Source organism: Eptesicus fuscus, chromosome 25 (assembly GCF_027574615.1).
Source record: "Eptesicus fuscus isolate TK198812 chromosome 25, DD_ASM_mEF_20220401, whole genome shotgun sequence".
NCBI classification, from domain to species: domain Eukaryota; kingdom Metazoa; phylum Chordata; class Mammalia; order Chiroptera; family Vespertilionidae; genus Eptesicus; species Eptesicus fuscus.
Genome location: NC_072497.1, coordinates 12,611,236 through 12,625,561, shown reverse-complemented (window position 1 = coordinate 12,625,561; position 14,326 = coordinate 12,611,236). Strand labels below are relative to the sequence as shown.

General features: G+C 61.5%; 1 protein-coding gene across 1 annotated transcript in view; it reads left to right on the top strand.

Moving 5' to 3' along the window:
- Positions 1–14,326, top strand: part of HERC2 (HECT and RLD domain containing E3 ubiquitin protein ligase 2) — a 73,960-nt gene that overhangs the window by 43,297 nt on the left and 16,337 nt on the right. Inside the window, exons 48-67 of the mRNA XM_054713299.1 lie at positions 251–349; positions 967–1,135; positions 1,222–1,347; positions 2,613–2,721; positions 2,805–2,944; positions 3,837–4,027; positions 5,104–5,209; positions 5,296–5,387; positions 5,976–6,151; positions 7,200–7,311; positions 7,510–7,591; positions 7,690–7,833; positions 8,774–8,864; positions 9,370–9,547; positions 9,630–9,711; positions 9,780–9,951; positions 10,844–10,988; positions 11,600–11,825; positions 12,774–12,945; positions 13,716–13,902. Coding sequence (XP_054569274.1) covers positions 251–349; positions 967–1,135; positions 1,222–1,347; positions 2,613–2,721; positions 2,805–2,944; positions 3,837–4,027; positions 5,104–5,209; positions 5,296–5,387; positions 5,976–6,151; positions 7,200–7,311; positions 7,510–7,591; positions 7,690–7,833; positions 8,774–8,864; positions 9,370–9,547; positions 9,630–9,711; positions 9,780–9,951; positions 10,844–10,988; positions 11,600–11,825; positions 12,774–12,945; positions 13,716–13,902 — 2,799 coding nt within the window. The remainder of the gene's footprint in view (positions 1–250; positions 350–966; positions 1,136–1,221; positions 1,348–2,612; positions 2,722–2,804; positions 2,945–3,836; positions 4,028–5,103; positions 5,210–5,295; positions 5,388–5,975; positions 6,152–7,199; positions 7,312–7,509; positions 7,592–7,689; positions 7,834–8,773; positions 8,865–9,369; positions 9,548–9,629; positions 9,712–9,779; positions 9,952–10,843; positions 10,989–11,599; positions 11,826–12,773; positions 12,946–13,715; positions 13,903–14,326) is intronic.

The window sequence follows — 14,326 nt, the reverse complement described above, 5'->3', positions numbered from 1 at the left end:
TCCGGGCTCCGAGAGGCCCCGCCTGCGGGGCTGGTGCTGCTGGTCTCTCGGATGCGGGTCTGGCTCTTCAGGGGCTCAGAGTCCCCCCCCACCCCGTCTTTCCGAGCGAGGCCTTCTCCTTGCGCCCCCAGATGAGTTGCTGTAGGGAAACCGGTGACTGTTCCCACTGGGTCTTCATAGTGAGGGTCACACACAGTGCCTCTCGGGTCCACCTGTGTCACCGTGTTTTAAAGCGTGCTTGGCCTTTCAGTCTTCCGGTGCCGTGGTGACGGAGAGCCAGACGTACAAGAAGCGGGCGGACTTCCTGAGCAACGACGACTACGCCGTGTATGTGCGGGAGAACATCCAGGTGAGAGGCCGCGGGGCGAGCAGCATGTACCGCGGAGGCTGTGGCCTGGTGGGTGGGGGCAGGGCCGGGGCGGGGAGCAGGGCCGAGCCCCAGGCAGAGGTGCTGAGGTCAGCCAGCGTCGCCTGCTCGGAAGCCCTGCTTGTTGGTCTCTAATGGCCGTCGGGCTCGCGCTCACCCCTGTGGGCCCGGCTCTGCCATCCCTCCCACCTCACTGCCGGCGTACTCTCTTTGGCGTGAAGCTGCCACGTCAGCGGTTGCTCTGTCACGGTTTACAGAGGAAAGGGAGGGACGTGCTGGGTGTCCTGAGCGGAGACGGTGCGCTGTGCGTACGGGGGCACCAGCCCTTTCTCACGGCCGACACGCGTGTGTCCTCGGGGCTTGGTGTGCCCCGGCCCTCCTTCCTCTTGGTCGGGGTGTTCCTCTGTGTGACCACCCAGCTCTGCTCGCTCCCTCGCCTTATGGCACGAGGGGGCCCAGGCTCCCCGGGGCGCTGGTTCTTCTCAGCGAGAAAGGCTTGGTGCTCCGTGGGGAGGAACCGTCCCGGGAGCAGTGAGGCTGCTCGCGCGGCCACCTCCTGGGCCGCTCGGGGGCCGACTTCCCATTGGTTGTCACTTGAGGTGGGCATGATGGTGCGGTGCTGCCGGACGTACGAGGAGGTGTGCGAGGGAGACGTGGGCAAGGTGATCAAGCTGGACCGCGACGGGCTGCACGACCTCAACGTGCAGAGCGACTGGCAGCACAAAGGGGGCACCTACTGGGTGCGGTACATCCACGTGGAGCTGCTGGGTGAGCCCCGCCTGCGCCCCGCGCCCCCGCCCCCGGCCCAGCAGCGCCCGCCGTGCTCACCTCAGTTCCTCCCGTCGCATCTCTAGGCTACCCTCCCCCGAGCTTCCCCGCCCACATCAAGATCGGAGACAAGGTGCGGGTCAAAGCCGCGGTGACCACCCCGAAGTACAAGTGGGGCTCCGTGACGCACCAGAGCGTGGGCGTCGTGAAAGGTAACGCCCTGGCGGCAGCGCCAAGTGCCCGCTCTCTCAGCCCACGGAGACTGTTTCCTCGCTTACGGGGAGAGATGCGTGAGGAACGCCGAGGCACGCCAGCCAGGCTCTGTCGTCCTGCTCCCGGCGGGAGCCCCGTCGTGGCAGTGGGGAGGGCACGTGCCCCAGAGCTCAGGGCCTCTGCGGACACTTTGGGGAAGGTTGAAGGAAGCGGGGAATGCGAAGAATGGGAAACGCAGGAAGTACTCCCCAGAAGGCAGAGAGGATGGAGCAGGAGGAAGTTCCTGGAGGAGGCAGGGGGCCCTGGCCGCGGGGCGGGGCCTAGCTGTTGGTTTGGGGCGACTTGAACTTGATCAGACGTGCCTGTGGGTCTGTGACTCGACCCGGCCGTCCCAGGGTGGCCTGTCTGGGATGCTCTGTCCAGCGGCCTGCCCAGCGGCCCGTGTGAGCGGCTGGCCAGCTCCCTCGGACTGGGGCCATTTTTCCCTTTTTCTGCATGCTTTATAAAAACGTCGGACCAAGTTTAAGAACGGAAACGTGCAAGTGATGGGAGGAAGGGACTGGAAACACAAAACTCTCCGTTTACACTTGACGTGCTGTTGAGGTTTTAGATCAGACAAGTGGCATACTTTAGCAGGCACACGTGTCCGCTTTGACAGTTGCGTGAGAAGTTAAGTATGCGTGCGCTTTAATTTTACCTGTAAACTCCTTCCGTCCATAGACAAGTCCCGCTCTGTTCTGAGCATCATGGAAAACGCTCCTGCTGCGAACAGCGGGTTAGCCACACCCCGCAGTGCTGCCCGGGCAGGGCAGATGCTCACGCTTTAGCTGGGCATCTTTCTCAGCAAAGAGCTCTAAAGTCAGGCCCGGGAGACTTGAGGAATAAGAACCTGACGTAGACGCGAACGCTCCGAGTGAGCGCTCGTCCAAGGGCGAGGGGTGACTGGACTGCCGTGGCTGTTCCCGGGCGCGCTGCATGGGGCATGGGGTCGTGAAGAGCCAGCCAGCCTTCCTGCGGGGAGGTCGGGTCCAGCTAGAGAGCAGCGCACAGTGAGCCTCCGTGGGCCCGACGCGTGCCCCCAGGCCCCTCCGTATGTGAAGTGACTTCTGGCGCACGGGCCAGCTGGTCCTGGCGTGTCACAGGGCTCGGAGAGAGGCTCTCCACGTGAGACCTCCATGCCACGTAGGACGTCGCACGGTGAGGGTGGCCTCAGCTGTGGGTGTGGGCGCTTCTGGAGCAGGCACCCAGGCATGTCTGTCCCCAGCCTTCAGCGCCAACGGGAAGGACGTCATCGTGGACTTCCCGCAGCAGTCCCACTGGACCGGGCTGCTCTCCGAGATGGAGCTGGTGCCCAGCGTGCACCCCGGCGTCACGTGAGTGTCTGTCGGCCGCAGGTCGCGGGGGGCTGGCTCTCGTGGGAACGAAGGGCAGTACGTGACCTCCTCTCCTGAAACAGGTGCGACGGCTGCCAGGTGTTCCCCATCCACGGGCCCAGGTTCAAGTGCAGGAACTGCGAGGACTTTGACTTCTGTGAGCCGTGCTTCAAGGCCCGGAGGCACAGCCCCAGGCACACGTTCGGCAGGATCAACGAGCCAGGTGAGGCGGGCCGGCTCCGAACGGGGCAGGGACGGCACCGCTGTGCTCTGTGCTCCTCGTGCCCGCGTGTGTGCCGTGAGCACCCCGTGTCCACGGTGGGGCCGGAAGGCAGCCTGCCCACAGACGGTGGGGGCCATGGAAACTAGAGCCACGGGGTTTGTTCGCTTGTGTTTCGCCCGGCCGATGTGGCTCAGTGTTTGAGCTTCAACCCATGAACCAGGAGGTCAGGGTTCGATTCCCAGTTAGGGCACATGGCCGGGTTTTGGGCTTGATCCCCAGTAGGGGGTGTGCAGGAGGCAGCCGATTGGTGATTCCCTCTTATCATTGATGTTTCTCTCTCTCTCCCTCTCCCTTTCTGAAATTAATATGTATATGTGTGTATATGTATGTGTACAGCCTCTATAATAAAAGGCTAATATGCAAATCGGTGGAACAACCATCGCTATGACACACACTGACCACCAGGGGGCAGATGCTCAGTGCAGGAGCTGCCCCCTGGTAGTCGGTGCACTTCTACAGGGGGAGCGCCGCTCAGCCAGAAGCCAGCTCATGGCTGGCCAACACAGCGGTGGTGGCAGGAGGCTCTCCGCTTCTGCGGCAGCGCTAAGGAAGTCCGACTAACGGCTTAAGCCTGCTCTCCGAGGGCTCCCGGGCTGCCAGAGGGATGTCTGACTGCCAGTTTAGGCCCGATCTCCCGGGGAGTGGGCCTAAGCCAGCCGGTGGACATCCCCTGAGGGCTCCCAGACTGCGAGAGGGTGCAGGCCGAGCTGAGGGTCCCCCGCACTAGGGTGCGGGCCTCTAGTGTAGGCATAAAGGCGGAAGCTCCTCACTGTGTACCATGCTTTGCTTCCTGGTGTGCAGCACACACTCTAACACTTGTCACCGCCCTCAGGACAGTCGGCCGTCTTCTGCGGCCGCTCAGGAAAGCAGCTGAAGCGGTGCCCCAGCAGCCAGCCGGGCGCGCTGTTGGACAGCTGGTCCCGCATGGTGAAGAGCCTGCACGTGTCCTCCTCCGTGAACCAGGCCTCGCGGCTCATCGACGGCAGCGAGCCCTGCTGGCAGTCCTCCGGGTCCCAGGGCAAGGTAGGGCGGCGGCCCCGGACCCTGTCCTGACGCCTCACCTCAGAGCTTCCCGTGGACGTGGAAGCCACTCGGTCATATTGCTTCTGACGGTCCGCCAGGGCTCAGTGCACACTTCAGTTTATTATTACTAGAGGCCCGGTGCACGAATTCATGCACAGGTGGGGCGGCTGACCCCTCCCCCATCAGGGTTAGGGACTGCCCCCACCCCTGATTGAACTCTCTGTTGAACTCCCAGTCGAGGGGACAATCTGCATGTTAGCCTTTTATTATACAGGATTATACTTTATCTATTAATTTCTAAATCCCCACCTGAGAATATTTTTTCCATCAACCTTCAGACAAGAGTGGAAGGTAGGGAGGAGGGGAGGAGGGGAGGAGAGAGGGGGAGGGAGAGGAACTTGTAAGTGAGAGAGACACATGGACTGGCTGCCTTGTGCACATGCCCAAACTGGAGCTGGGGACTGAATCTGCAACTGAGGTCCGTGCCCTTGACCAGGAATCGAACCTGAGACCCTCAGGTCTGCGGGACAACACTAACCATTTAGCCAAACCTGCCAGGGCAGTTTCTAATTTTTCTAAATACACCATCCAGTTTTCATTGTCTGAGGTTTTAAACAATATGGGTGACAGTTTTTGTCTAACGACCCACTAGCAGGAGGTGTAACGGGGGTCATGTTTTACGCCCCCTCCTGCAGCATCCCGTCCCAATGCTGCTCTTATCAGAAGTTCCTCTCACATGTCCTAGCACACGTGTTGGCCTGTGGAATGTTGTGTGTTTGCACTTATGTGGGGGCGGGGAGAGACATCACGGGGCTACGCAGGGCAGGTGTGGAGCAAGGGCTCTCTCCCCACTGGACTCGTGTTTTCTGTGGCCCACGTCTGAGGGCTGTCAGGGACCCCCAGGTCAGAGCCTAACCCTTTTCTGCTCAGAAGCGAGGGAGGGAGGAGCTCCGAGGAGAGGCTGTCTCAGGCCACACGATGGGGTTTACGATCCCGTGCAGATTCAGCTTTATGGTGGGATCTTAGCAGCTAAAGTAGAGCTGGACCTTACTGACTGGGGTTGCTTTTTGTTTAAGCATTGGATCCGCTTGGAGATTTTCCCCGACGTTCTGGTTCATAGACTGAAAATGACCGTCGACCCTGCAGACAGCAGCTACATGCCCTCCCTGGTCGTGGTGTCAGGTAGCCGAGGGCGTTGGCTCCGCGTGCCCTCCGTCAGAGAATGACATCTCCTGGTCTGATGCTTCGTCTCCCTTCCTCTGTCCTAGGCGGGAACTCCCTGAACAACCTCATCGAGCTGAAGACCATCAACATCAGCCCCACCGACACCACGGTGTCCCTGCTGAGCGACTGCACGGAGGTGAGTGACGGGCGGGGCCGTCTCCATGCCTGCGTCGTCCTCACCGCGGTGGGAAGTGGCCTGGCGCCCCGCAGGCACCCGGCGCGTGTGCCGCTCTCATCTGAGCACGGTTTCCTGCGGCCACGGGGTCCCGACGCAGGGCGCGTCTTCACACCGAGGGGCCTCCAGGCTGCGCTGAATCAGTCGTAGGCTGTGATTGCTCAGCGAGGGGACCGAGTCCTGGGCTCTGCTCTGTCCCCTCCAGTGGTAGGCAGTCACGTCTGTCACGTCTGAAGCATCGTGAAGGCAGAGGCTTGCCGGCCACGCAGCGGGCTCGTAGCACCTCATGTCTGTGAGACAGACCCCGAGTCCCCGGCCTCCCACCCTGACCTGCCCCCCGACTGGGGGGTCTCCGGGTCGTCGGGACAGGACGCACCTTAGCACGCACTCGGGGAGGGCGTGGCCCGGGTCTGTAGCTCCCGGTCCGTGTCCAGTACCACAGGTACGTCGAGATCGCCATCAGGCAGTGCCGGGTCGTAGGGACAGGACGCACCTTAGCACGCACTCGGGGAGGGCGTGGCCCGGGTCTAGCTCCCGGTCCGTGTCCAGTACCACAGGTACATCGAGGTCGCCATCAGGCAGTGCCGGAGCTCGGGCATCGACTGCAAGATCCACGGCCTCGTGCTGCTGGGGCGCGTGCGCGCCGAGGAGGAGGACTGGGCCGCCGTGCCCTTCCTCGCCTCCGACAACGAGGAGGAGGAGGACGAGAAGGGCGGCGCCGGGAGGTGAGCGCGGGGCCGGGGCTCGTGGCGGGTCTCTGGGTCGCGAGGACACCCCGGCGTGTCGGGCACGTGCGTCGTGTTCTGACAGTTACCGATTGACTTAACTCAGGGAAGAGTTGGGTGTAGAAACGCATTGTGTTTAGGAAGATGCCTTTTAAATAAGGAAATAAAAACGTGTAGTCTTCCTGCCGGAATCACAGTTGACCCTGGCGTATACCCTGTAGTTCCCTTTTAGCTGTCCCTACCTGCTTCCTGTGGGCGTGGCATGGTGTGGGCAGTATTTGACAGCTTGCTTTGCTGAATACTTGATTGTTTACTTTTAAATTGAAAGTTTTATTGTTATAAAATATACATAAAATTTACCACATTGATTTAGAGAGGGAGCAAGGGAGAGAGAGGCAGAGAGAGACATCAGTGTGAGGAGAAACGTCGATCGGCTGCCTCCATATGCACCCCACCCGGGGTCCAACCTGTGCCTGTGTCAGAGGGGAGCTCTCCTACGTCCCCCCACACCCTGTAGCCCTGTCTCGGGAAGTTGGCGGGAAGAACGCTCACCTCTCCGGGGCCTGTGTCCCGAGGCCGAGGCGGCGTGCTGCCGATGAGCCCTGCAGCTCGGAGGGCAGGAGGGGCTCCAGTGGGGAAGAGCGCGCCTCGGAGGCTCTGGGACGCCTGCGACAGTCTCTCTCGGGGAAAGCGGCCGGCCCGTGTCTGGGCTGGGGACACGGCCACAGTGCCGGGCCCACCGGCCTCTTCTCCAGGGACGGTCGGAGCTGTGTGAGGAGGCGCCGGGCGGCTGCTCGTCTGCAGGCAGCTGTGGCGCTCGCTCGGCACAGAGCTCTCCACCGGGAACAGGCGGGAACTGAGTTCCTGAATGCAAAGCCGTCGGGCGGAGAGGCAGGCATCTGAGCTGTGCAGGCTGATTCCTGGGTGACTCGAGGCTCACGGTGTTAGGACGTTGTTTCCGACGGGAATCAGCGAGCCGTGTGCTCCGGGCGGCTTTCCTTGTCGCTCTTAAACATTTTCCATCTCAACGGCCCTCCTCCTCCGGCAGCCTCATCAGGAAGAAGGCTGCGGGCCTGGAGTCGGCGGCCACGATCAGAACCAAAGTGTTCGTGTGGGGCCTGAACGACAAGGACCAGCTGGGCGGCCTCAAGGGCTCCAAGGTACCTGTGCCCAGAGCTGTCTCGGGGCTGGGGGGGGGGGGGTTGCGGGGGAGGGGCAGTCCGCACACCGGCCAGCCTCGGGCCCCGTGTGCCCAGAGAAGTGACCTCTGGTCAGCGTCGTCATGCCAACCGCGTGACTCCTTGTGTCTGCTACGTTACTGGTCGTCTTAAAGGTTTTACTAAAACGTCCTGCCCCAGATAAAGGTTCCTTCGTTCTCGGAGACGCTGTCGGCTCTGAATGTCGTGCAGGTGGCAGGCGGCTCTAAGAGTCTGTTTGCAGGTACGCTGCCTCCCGCATGAAAAACGGGTCCCTTGTGCTCCGCACCGAGAACCCGGCTGTGGTGTCCGAGCTGAGCCCTGTCCCCGCTCTGCCCGCAGTGACCGTGGAGGGCAAGGTGTACGCCTGCGGCGAGGCCACCAACGGCCGGCTGGGGCTGGGCATGTCCAGCGGCACCGTGCCCATCCCCCGGCAGGTCCCGGCGCTCAGCAGCTACGTGGTCAAGAAGGTGGCCGTGCACTCAGGTACCTGCAAACCTGGGGCCCTTCAGCAGCTCTCTCTGAGGGGCCTCCCGTGCCCCGCCCCGGCTCGGCGACCCAGCGCCTCCGACCCCGCCTGCACACGCTGTGGGGGGTGTCCTTGCTGGGGGAGGGCCTGTCGCCTTTCGAGCCCCAGTGGGAAGAGAAGCCCTTAGAAAGGCACGCTCCTGCCGCTCGGCCAGCCCTGCCGGCGCTGTGTAGGCCTGAGCGGGGACTGCGCTGTGTCTGTACCAGAGTGAGGCTCACACCTCGAGGCAGAGGCCCCGGGACAGAGGCCGAGCGAAGGGCACGGTCCCTTTTCGCTGAAGCCTGGGTGGGTCCTGGCCAGTACAGCCGCTCTGTGCCAGGTCAGTGGGCCGGTCCTCTGTGCCCACCCTCAGGGACAGCTGGCCGCCCAGAGCCCCGCCTGTCCCATCTCTGTCTCCGTCCCCTCTGGGCAAGCTCAGTGCTGCCCTCCCCTGTCCTGCCAGTGAGGACGAGGCGGCGGGAGCCCCGGAGCTGGCAGGGAGGGCACAGGCCCGGGGCTGGGGGAGGGCTGGGAGGGTCCGTGTGGGGAGAGTGCAGGGAGTGCCTGAACTGCCCGTGGTGGCGTTTGCTTAAGTGACCCCGCGGGCGTCTCAGACGCGTGATCTCCAGGCATGTGGTGGTTTGCCTGGTCACAGACCTGCTTGTTCTCCTCTCCCCTGACGTGTGGTCTTCACAGACTTAACGCACAGGAGCCCGTTAACAAGCAAGGTTGTTTTGCTGTTTCTTTGCAAGTAAAATTCTTTCTAAGGTTTCAACTTTGTAGCTTAATAAAAGCTCCCTTAGTCTACGTATTTGTCCCCTGAGACGCGTGCATGCTGCACGCCGGCAGAACGAACGGGTGGTTACCTGTGGCCTGTGTGTGCCCGCCTTTGAGAGCCCACACCTTTGTGAATTGCAGGCGGCCGGCACGCCACGGCTCTGACGGTCGACGGGAAGGTGTTCTCCTGGGGCGAAGGGGACGACGGCAAGCTGGGCCACTTCAGCCGCATGTAAGGGCCCTCCCCGCCCGGCCGCACAGAGCCTGTCACCAGCACCGTGGCGCAGGCTTGGCGTGCGGTTCTGCAGAGGAGTAAACAGGACCTTCCTCGTGAGAAGGGGACTCGAAGCTGCCTTAGAGCAGCAGCTGTGAGCGCGCCTTCGCCTCCCTGTTCTGTATTGAAGGCTGGGTCCTGTTACGTCCATCTGTCCGTGTAGATCTGTGTAGATGTCCTCCTCCTCTTCTTTTTTGTAATCTATCTTTATTGATTTCAGAGAGGAAGGGAGAGGGAGAAAGAGAAACATCCATGATGAGAGAGAGTCATGGATCAGCTGCCTCCTGCACGCCCCACACGGGATCAAGCCCGCACCCCGGGCAGGTGTCCGGACCAGGGATTGAACCCGGGACCTTCAGTCTGCAGGCCGACGCTCTATCCACTGAGCCACACCAGCTAGGGCTCCTTTTTTCCTCTTCACACATGAGCCGGGTTGGTCAGGCACGTTGCTCATTTGCTCCAGGAACTGCGACAAGCCGCGGCTGATCGAGGCCCTGAAGACCAAGCGCATCCGGGACATCGCCTGCGGGAGCTCGCACAGCGCGGCCCTCACCTCCAGCGGCGAGCTCTACACCTGGGGCCTCGGGGAGTACGGCCGGCTGGGGCACGGGGACAACACGACGCAGCTGAAGCCCAAGATGGTGAGGAGCGTGTGCTCGGGTCTGGGCAGGTCTCCCCGCTGCCCCAGAGCCGTGCGTGACTCTGTCCCCTGTGGTCGCGCAGGTGAAAGTCCTCCTGGGCCACAGAGTGATCCAGGTCGCCTGCGGGAGCCGAGACGCGCAGACCCTGGCTCTGACTGACGAAGGTGAGCTGGCCGCGCTCCGTCCCGGGGTGGGGCCCTGGGACCCGGCTGAAGGCTTCTCCCTCCCCCAGGCTTGGTGTTTTCCTGGGGCGACGGTGACTTTGGAAAGCTGGGCCGGGGAGGAAGTGAAGGCTGTAACGTCCCCCAGAACATCGAGAGGCTGAACGGACAGGGCGTGTGCCAGATCGAGTGCGGCGCCCAGTTCTCCCTGGCGCTCACCAAGTCGGGAGTGGTGTGGACGTGGTAGGTACCGCCTGCCGCGCCGGTGTGCGGGCCATGCGGGCGTGCGCCCTCTCCGTGCCCGGGGGGTGCTGAGCCTCTAGGTCCCTGCTCACTGAACGTCTCCATCCTCCCTGTTCCATGTGGGGGGCCCGCAGGCTCGGAGGCAGTTCCCGCCGTCATTGGTGGTTGGGAAAGAGCACAGAGGGCCTGGGAGCCACTTGTCCTTCCTGCGGAGGGGAGTCTGTCCAGGGCTCCTCTGCCTTCTTCAGGGCCTGGTGTTTCTTGTGAAGCTGGTTTTGTTAAACCCGAGGGGCGCAGAGGGACAGGCTTAGCGTGAGCATCAGGGCCCAGAGCAGCGTGAGCAAGAAGGCCACCGCCAGGGACGCCCGGGCGGCATTCCAGGTCACTTGTCGCGCTTTCAATCCCTTTATGTGGAACCTACGTCAGTAATTTCAACCTTGGGACGCCACTAGGCTTTCGCCAGCCGGGGGTGGTGTGCTGACTTAGGCGGGATTTCACGCCCGCGGCTCAGGTGGCCTTGCCCTCATGCCACTCCAGGGCCCTAACCAGGAGCGCTTCCCTGTCGGGTGTTGCAGGCTGTAACTGTACTGAAGCACACCAGTTTGGTTTTGTGTTTTTGCTTTTTGGTGAATCCTCACCCAGGGATATTTTTTCTCCATTAATTTTTAGAGAGGGGGGGAAGGAGGGGGAGAGAGACATCGATGTGAGGGAGACATCAGTTCATCGATGGGTTGCCTCCCGCACATGCCCCAACTGGGGCTGGGAATCCAGCCTGCAACCCAGGCACGTGCCCTTGACCAGAATCAAACCCGCGACCCTTCAGTCCACGGTTGACGCTCTCTCCGCTGAGCAGCGCCAGCCAGGGCTCACGTGCACCGTGGACCTCCCGCAGGGGCAAGGGGGACTACTTCAGGCTGGGCCACGGCTCGGACGTGCATGTGCGGAAGCCGCAGGTGGTGGAAGGGCTCCGAGGGAAGAAGATCGTGCACGTGGCCGTCGGGGCCCTGCACTGCCTGGCGGTCACGGACGCAGGGCAGGTAAGCGAGGGCGTGGCGAGCCCCCGTGTCCAGGGGGGAGCTCGCGCTGAGCTGGGATGTGCCATCAGTGCCGTTCGATAGAAGGTTGATGAGAAGAAAACCAGTTCCAGGCCAGGCCACTGCCTGCGTGGGGTGTGCAGGGGCTCCCCTGTCTGCGTGGGTTTTCTCTGGGGACTGGGCTTTCTCCCAAATCCCAGAGGTGTGCACGTTAGGTTCAGGGGTGTCTGCCTTGTCCCCGTCTGGGTGGGTGGGTGTTGGTGGCCCTGCCAGGGACGGGCGTCTGTCCAGGGCGCTCCTGCCTGGCGCCTGGGCTGAGGGAGTGGCGGTGACTGCGGTGGGCAGAGGGCCACTGGGACCGGGGAAGCAGATCGTGGGTCGGGCCCTGCTGTGCTTGGAAACGCAGCCGCTGCGTGTGAGCGCGTCCCTGTGCGAAGTGGAGGGGAAAGGTGACGCCGTCGTGGAAGAGGAGACCTCCCGCCGCCTCTCGCAGAGACCGGAGCTCGTGGGAGGGATGACGTTCACGGGCGATCGCTTGGAGTCGGGCAGGGATGGCGGAGGGCGCCTAAAGGAAGGTTCTGAAACGTGGAAAAATCGGTTTTTCCGCTGAACAGGTCTACGCCTGGGGCGACAACGACCACGGCCAGCAGGGCAACGGCACGACCACCGTGAACAGGAAGCCCACCCTCGTGCAGGGCCTGGAGGGCCAGAAGGTCACGCGCGTGGCCTGCGGGTCCTCGCACAGCGTGGCCTGGACGACGGTCGACGTGGCCACGCCCTCTGTGCACGAGCCCGTCCTGTTCCAGACGGCGAGGGACCCGCTGGGTGCTTCCTATCTAGGTAGCTGACTGGCTGGGTGGGGGTCCTCCTAGGCAGTCCCTCGTGCCCAGGTCAGAGGTCGTGGTGGCATCCCTTCTGCGCCAAAGCCACGGGTGACCGTGGTGCACGCTGCGGGACCCTGCAGCTGGCCTGGGACCTTAGGAGGCGTGCGATGCTGGGTCTGCTGTGCGCGTGCTCACGGGAGGACTGTAGTCACAGCCGATGTGCACGGGCATCGTGCCGGCTGCTGGGCGCCTCAGCCGCTCTGCTCTGCGAAGCTGACACACAGCGAGCCGTGCGTGGTTGGTGCCGTCTCCCTCGCGGTGACACGGCGCCTGTGAACGCCGCAGTCCGGCGCCCGTTCTGTTCCTCCAGCCCCTCGCACGTCTCACTCTGCTTCTCTCTGCAGTCGGGCGTGGCTGGGTGTAGGACCCAGGTCGGCAGCTTTTCTTCCGCTGGTTAGAGACCGGCCCCGTTGTTTCCTATCGTTCCTTCTTTCCCTGAGAATGTGCTGCCGTTTTCTCCCTTGTTCTCTTACACAACGACCTGTTTTTCTCCTCGGATGGCTTTAAGGTGTTTTTCCATCCCTGGGGTTGGGCAGTTTCTTGATAGCGTGCCTGGGGTCATTATCTTCGTGGTTCTCATGCTTGCGTTTCATTGTACTTCTGGGGTGTTTGGGTTTCTGATTCTATCAAATTTTGAGATTTTTGTTTCATGCATTTACAAAAGTATCTACATTGTTTTGCGGTTACAGTAAAACTTTGCTGAAAATAGCTCCTTCATAGAGTATAAATAAAATAAAGTACAGTTTTTACTCTGAAAGCCCATTCATGAACCTAATACCTCATCTGTGAAATATCAAAATGCAGATTGCAATGTGTTTTGGAACTAAACTGGAAGATTGAATTACAGAAACAGAACAAAATGTGATCTTAATAAAAAACACCCAAATGTTCCTTCTCTCTTCAGGTGTGCCTTCTGATGCCGAGTCTTCTGCTGCCAGCAATAAGCTCAGCGGTGCAGGCAGCTCTAAGCCTGGTCGCCCTTCCCTCGCCAAGACCCTCCTGTCCCTGGACGGGAACCTGGCCAAGCAGCAGGCCTTGTCTCACGTGCTCAACGCCTTGCAGATCACGTATGCCAGGTGGGCCGGTTTGCTAGCTTTTGAAATCCCGCCGTCATGTAACATTGGGTTTGTGTGGCCTTTTGGTTAATCAGATGTTTCCAAGACTGGTGTGTTGTCTTTAGACACTGTTTCGGGTCCCGTACACTTTGGTACTTGAAGCAGGAGTCAGAAAGCCAGTCAGCGGGCACCGTGTTCCTCTTTCTGGCCCGTGAACTCCAAGCATGACTGTGGGGGCAGAGGAAGCATCGTTGACGCTGGTGCTCAGGAATGCTTCAGACCCCTGTCCCCTCGCTCAGACACTCCCCAGGGCAGCGCTGGATAAGTGGGTGTTTTCCAGCCTTGCACGGCTGTTGTCTAGCCTCTCGGTGGTCATGGCGAGGGGCCGGGGCGTGGAGGGGCACCTCAGGAGCGGCAGGTGCAGACGGAGGCCATGCAGACCTGAGAGGACGTGGGTCCTGCTGCTCCTGGAGCCGCCCTGGCTGCAGCTTCCACCAGAATGCCGTGGGCTCTGGCAGGGCCGGCGGGTTTCCCGGGGACCCAGGGCTTGCTCTGCTGTGGTGTTGGTGCTGGGCAGTTTTCTCGTTACTGTGGGCGTTCGGGTACGTAGGATCAGGAGTAACTGTTTTAGCTTCCAGGCAGTGAGTACGTTGTGATAACGTTCCGTGTTTTTCCAAAACTTGTTACCGTGTGTCCTGTGGAAACGAGGACGACCTTCCCGGTGCCCGCCCGCCTCCTGCCGCTGTCCTTCGCGGGGAAGGCGGCTCACCAGGCCCCCTCCCTCCTGACAGAGACGCCGTGGTGGGGGCCCTGATGCCGGCCGGCATGATCGCTCCGGAGTGCCCCTCCTTCTCCTCCTCGGCACCCCCTTCGGAGGCGTCCGCCACGGCCAGTCCCGTGAGCGGAGAGGCGTGCTTGCTGGCTGCTGACCCCGAGGACAGACCGAGCCCCAGTCCCTGGCAGGAGAAGCGAGGGGAAGTGAGTGAAGTGACATCAGTCAGGGGAGGGCAGGAGGGTCCAGGTCACTGTCCCACTTCATTCCTGTGTCCTTTCTGCCTGTTGCTGTGACTTCGGGCTCGAATTAGAAAATGATTTTTTTTAAAGGAGGCTTTTTAAAAGCATTAAATGGAACTTGATTTATTCTTTTAAAAAGATGCTAAATGCAAGTCCATAGTCATCTGTCTGCAATTACGAAACCTTATGCCTCTTAAAAACCAAAACATTTTATAGCTTATTTGGGGGCTAACTCCAGCTTGAAGAGATGTGAGCTCACTTTAGTCACTTCCTGCGACCTGTCCTGGTGTCGCTAGGTGCCCTGGGAGCAGGGGTGAGCCGGGTGCGGCTGTCCAGCCCCCGCGGGGGGAGCGGGGGGTCTTGTCCCCACGGTGACATGTGGCTGCAG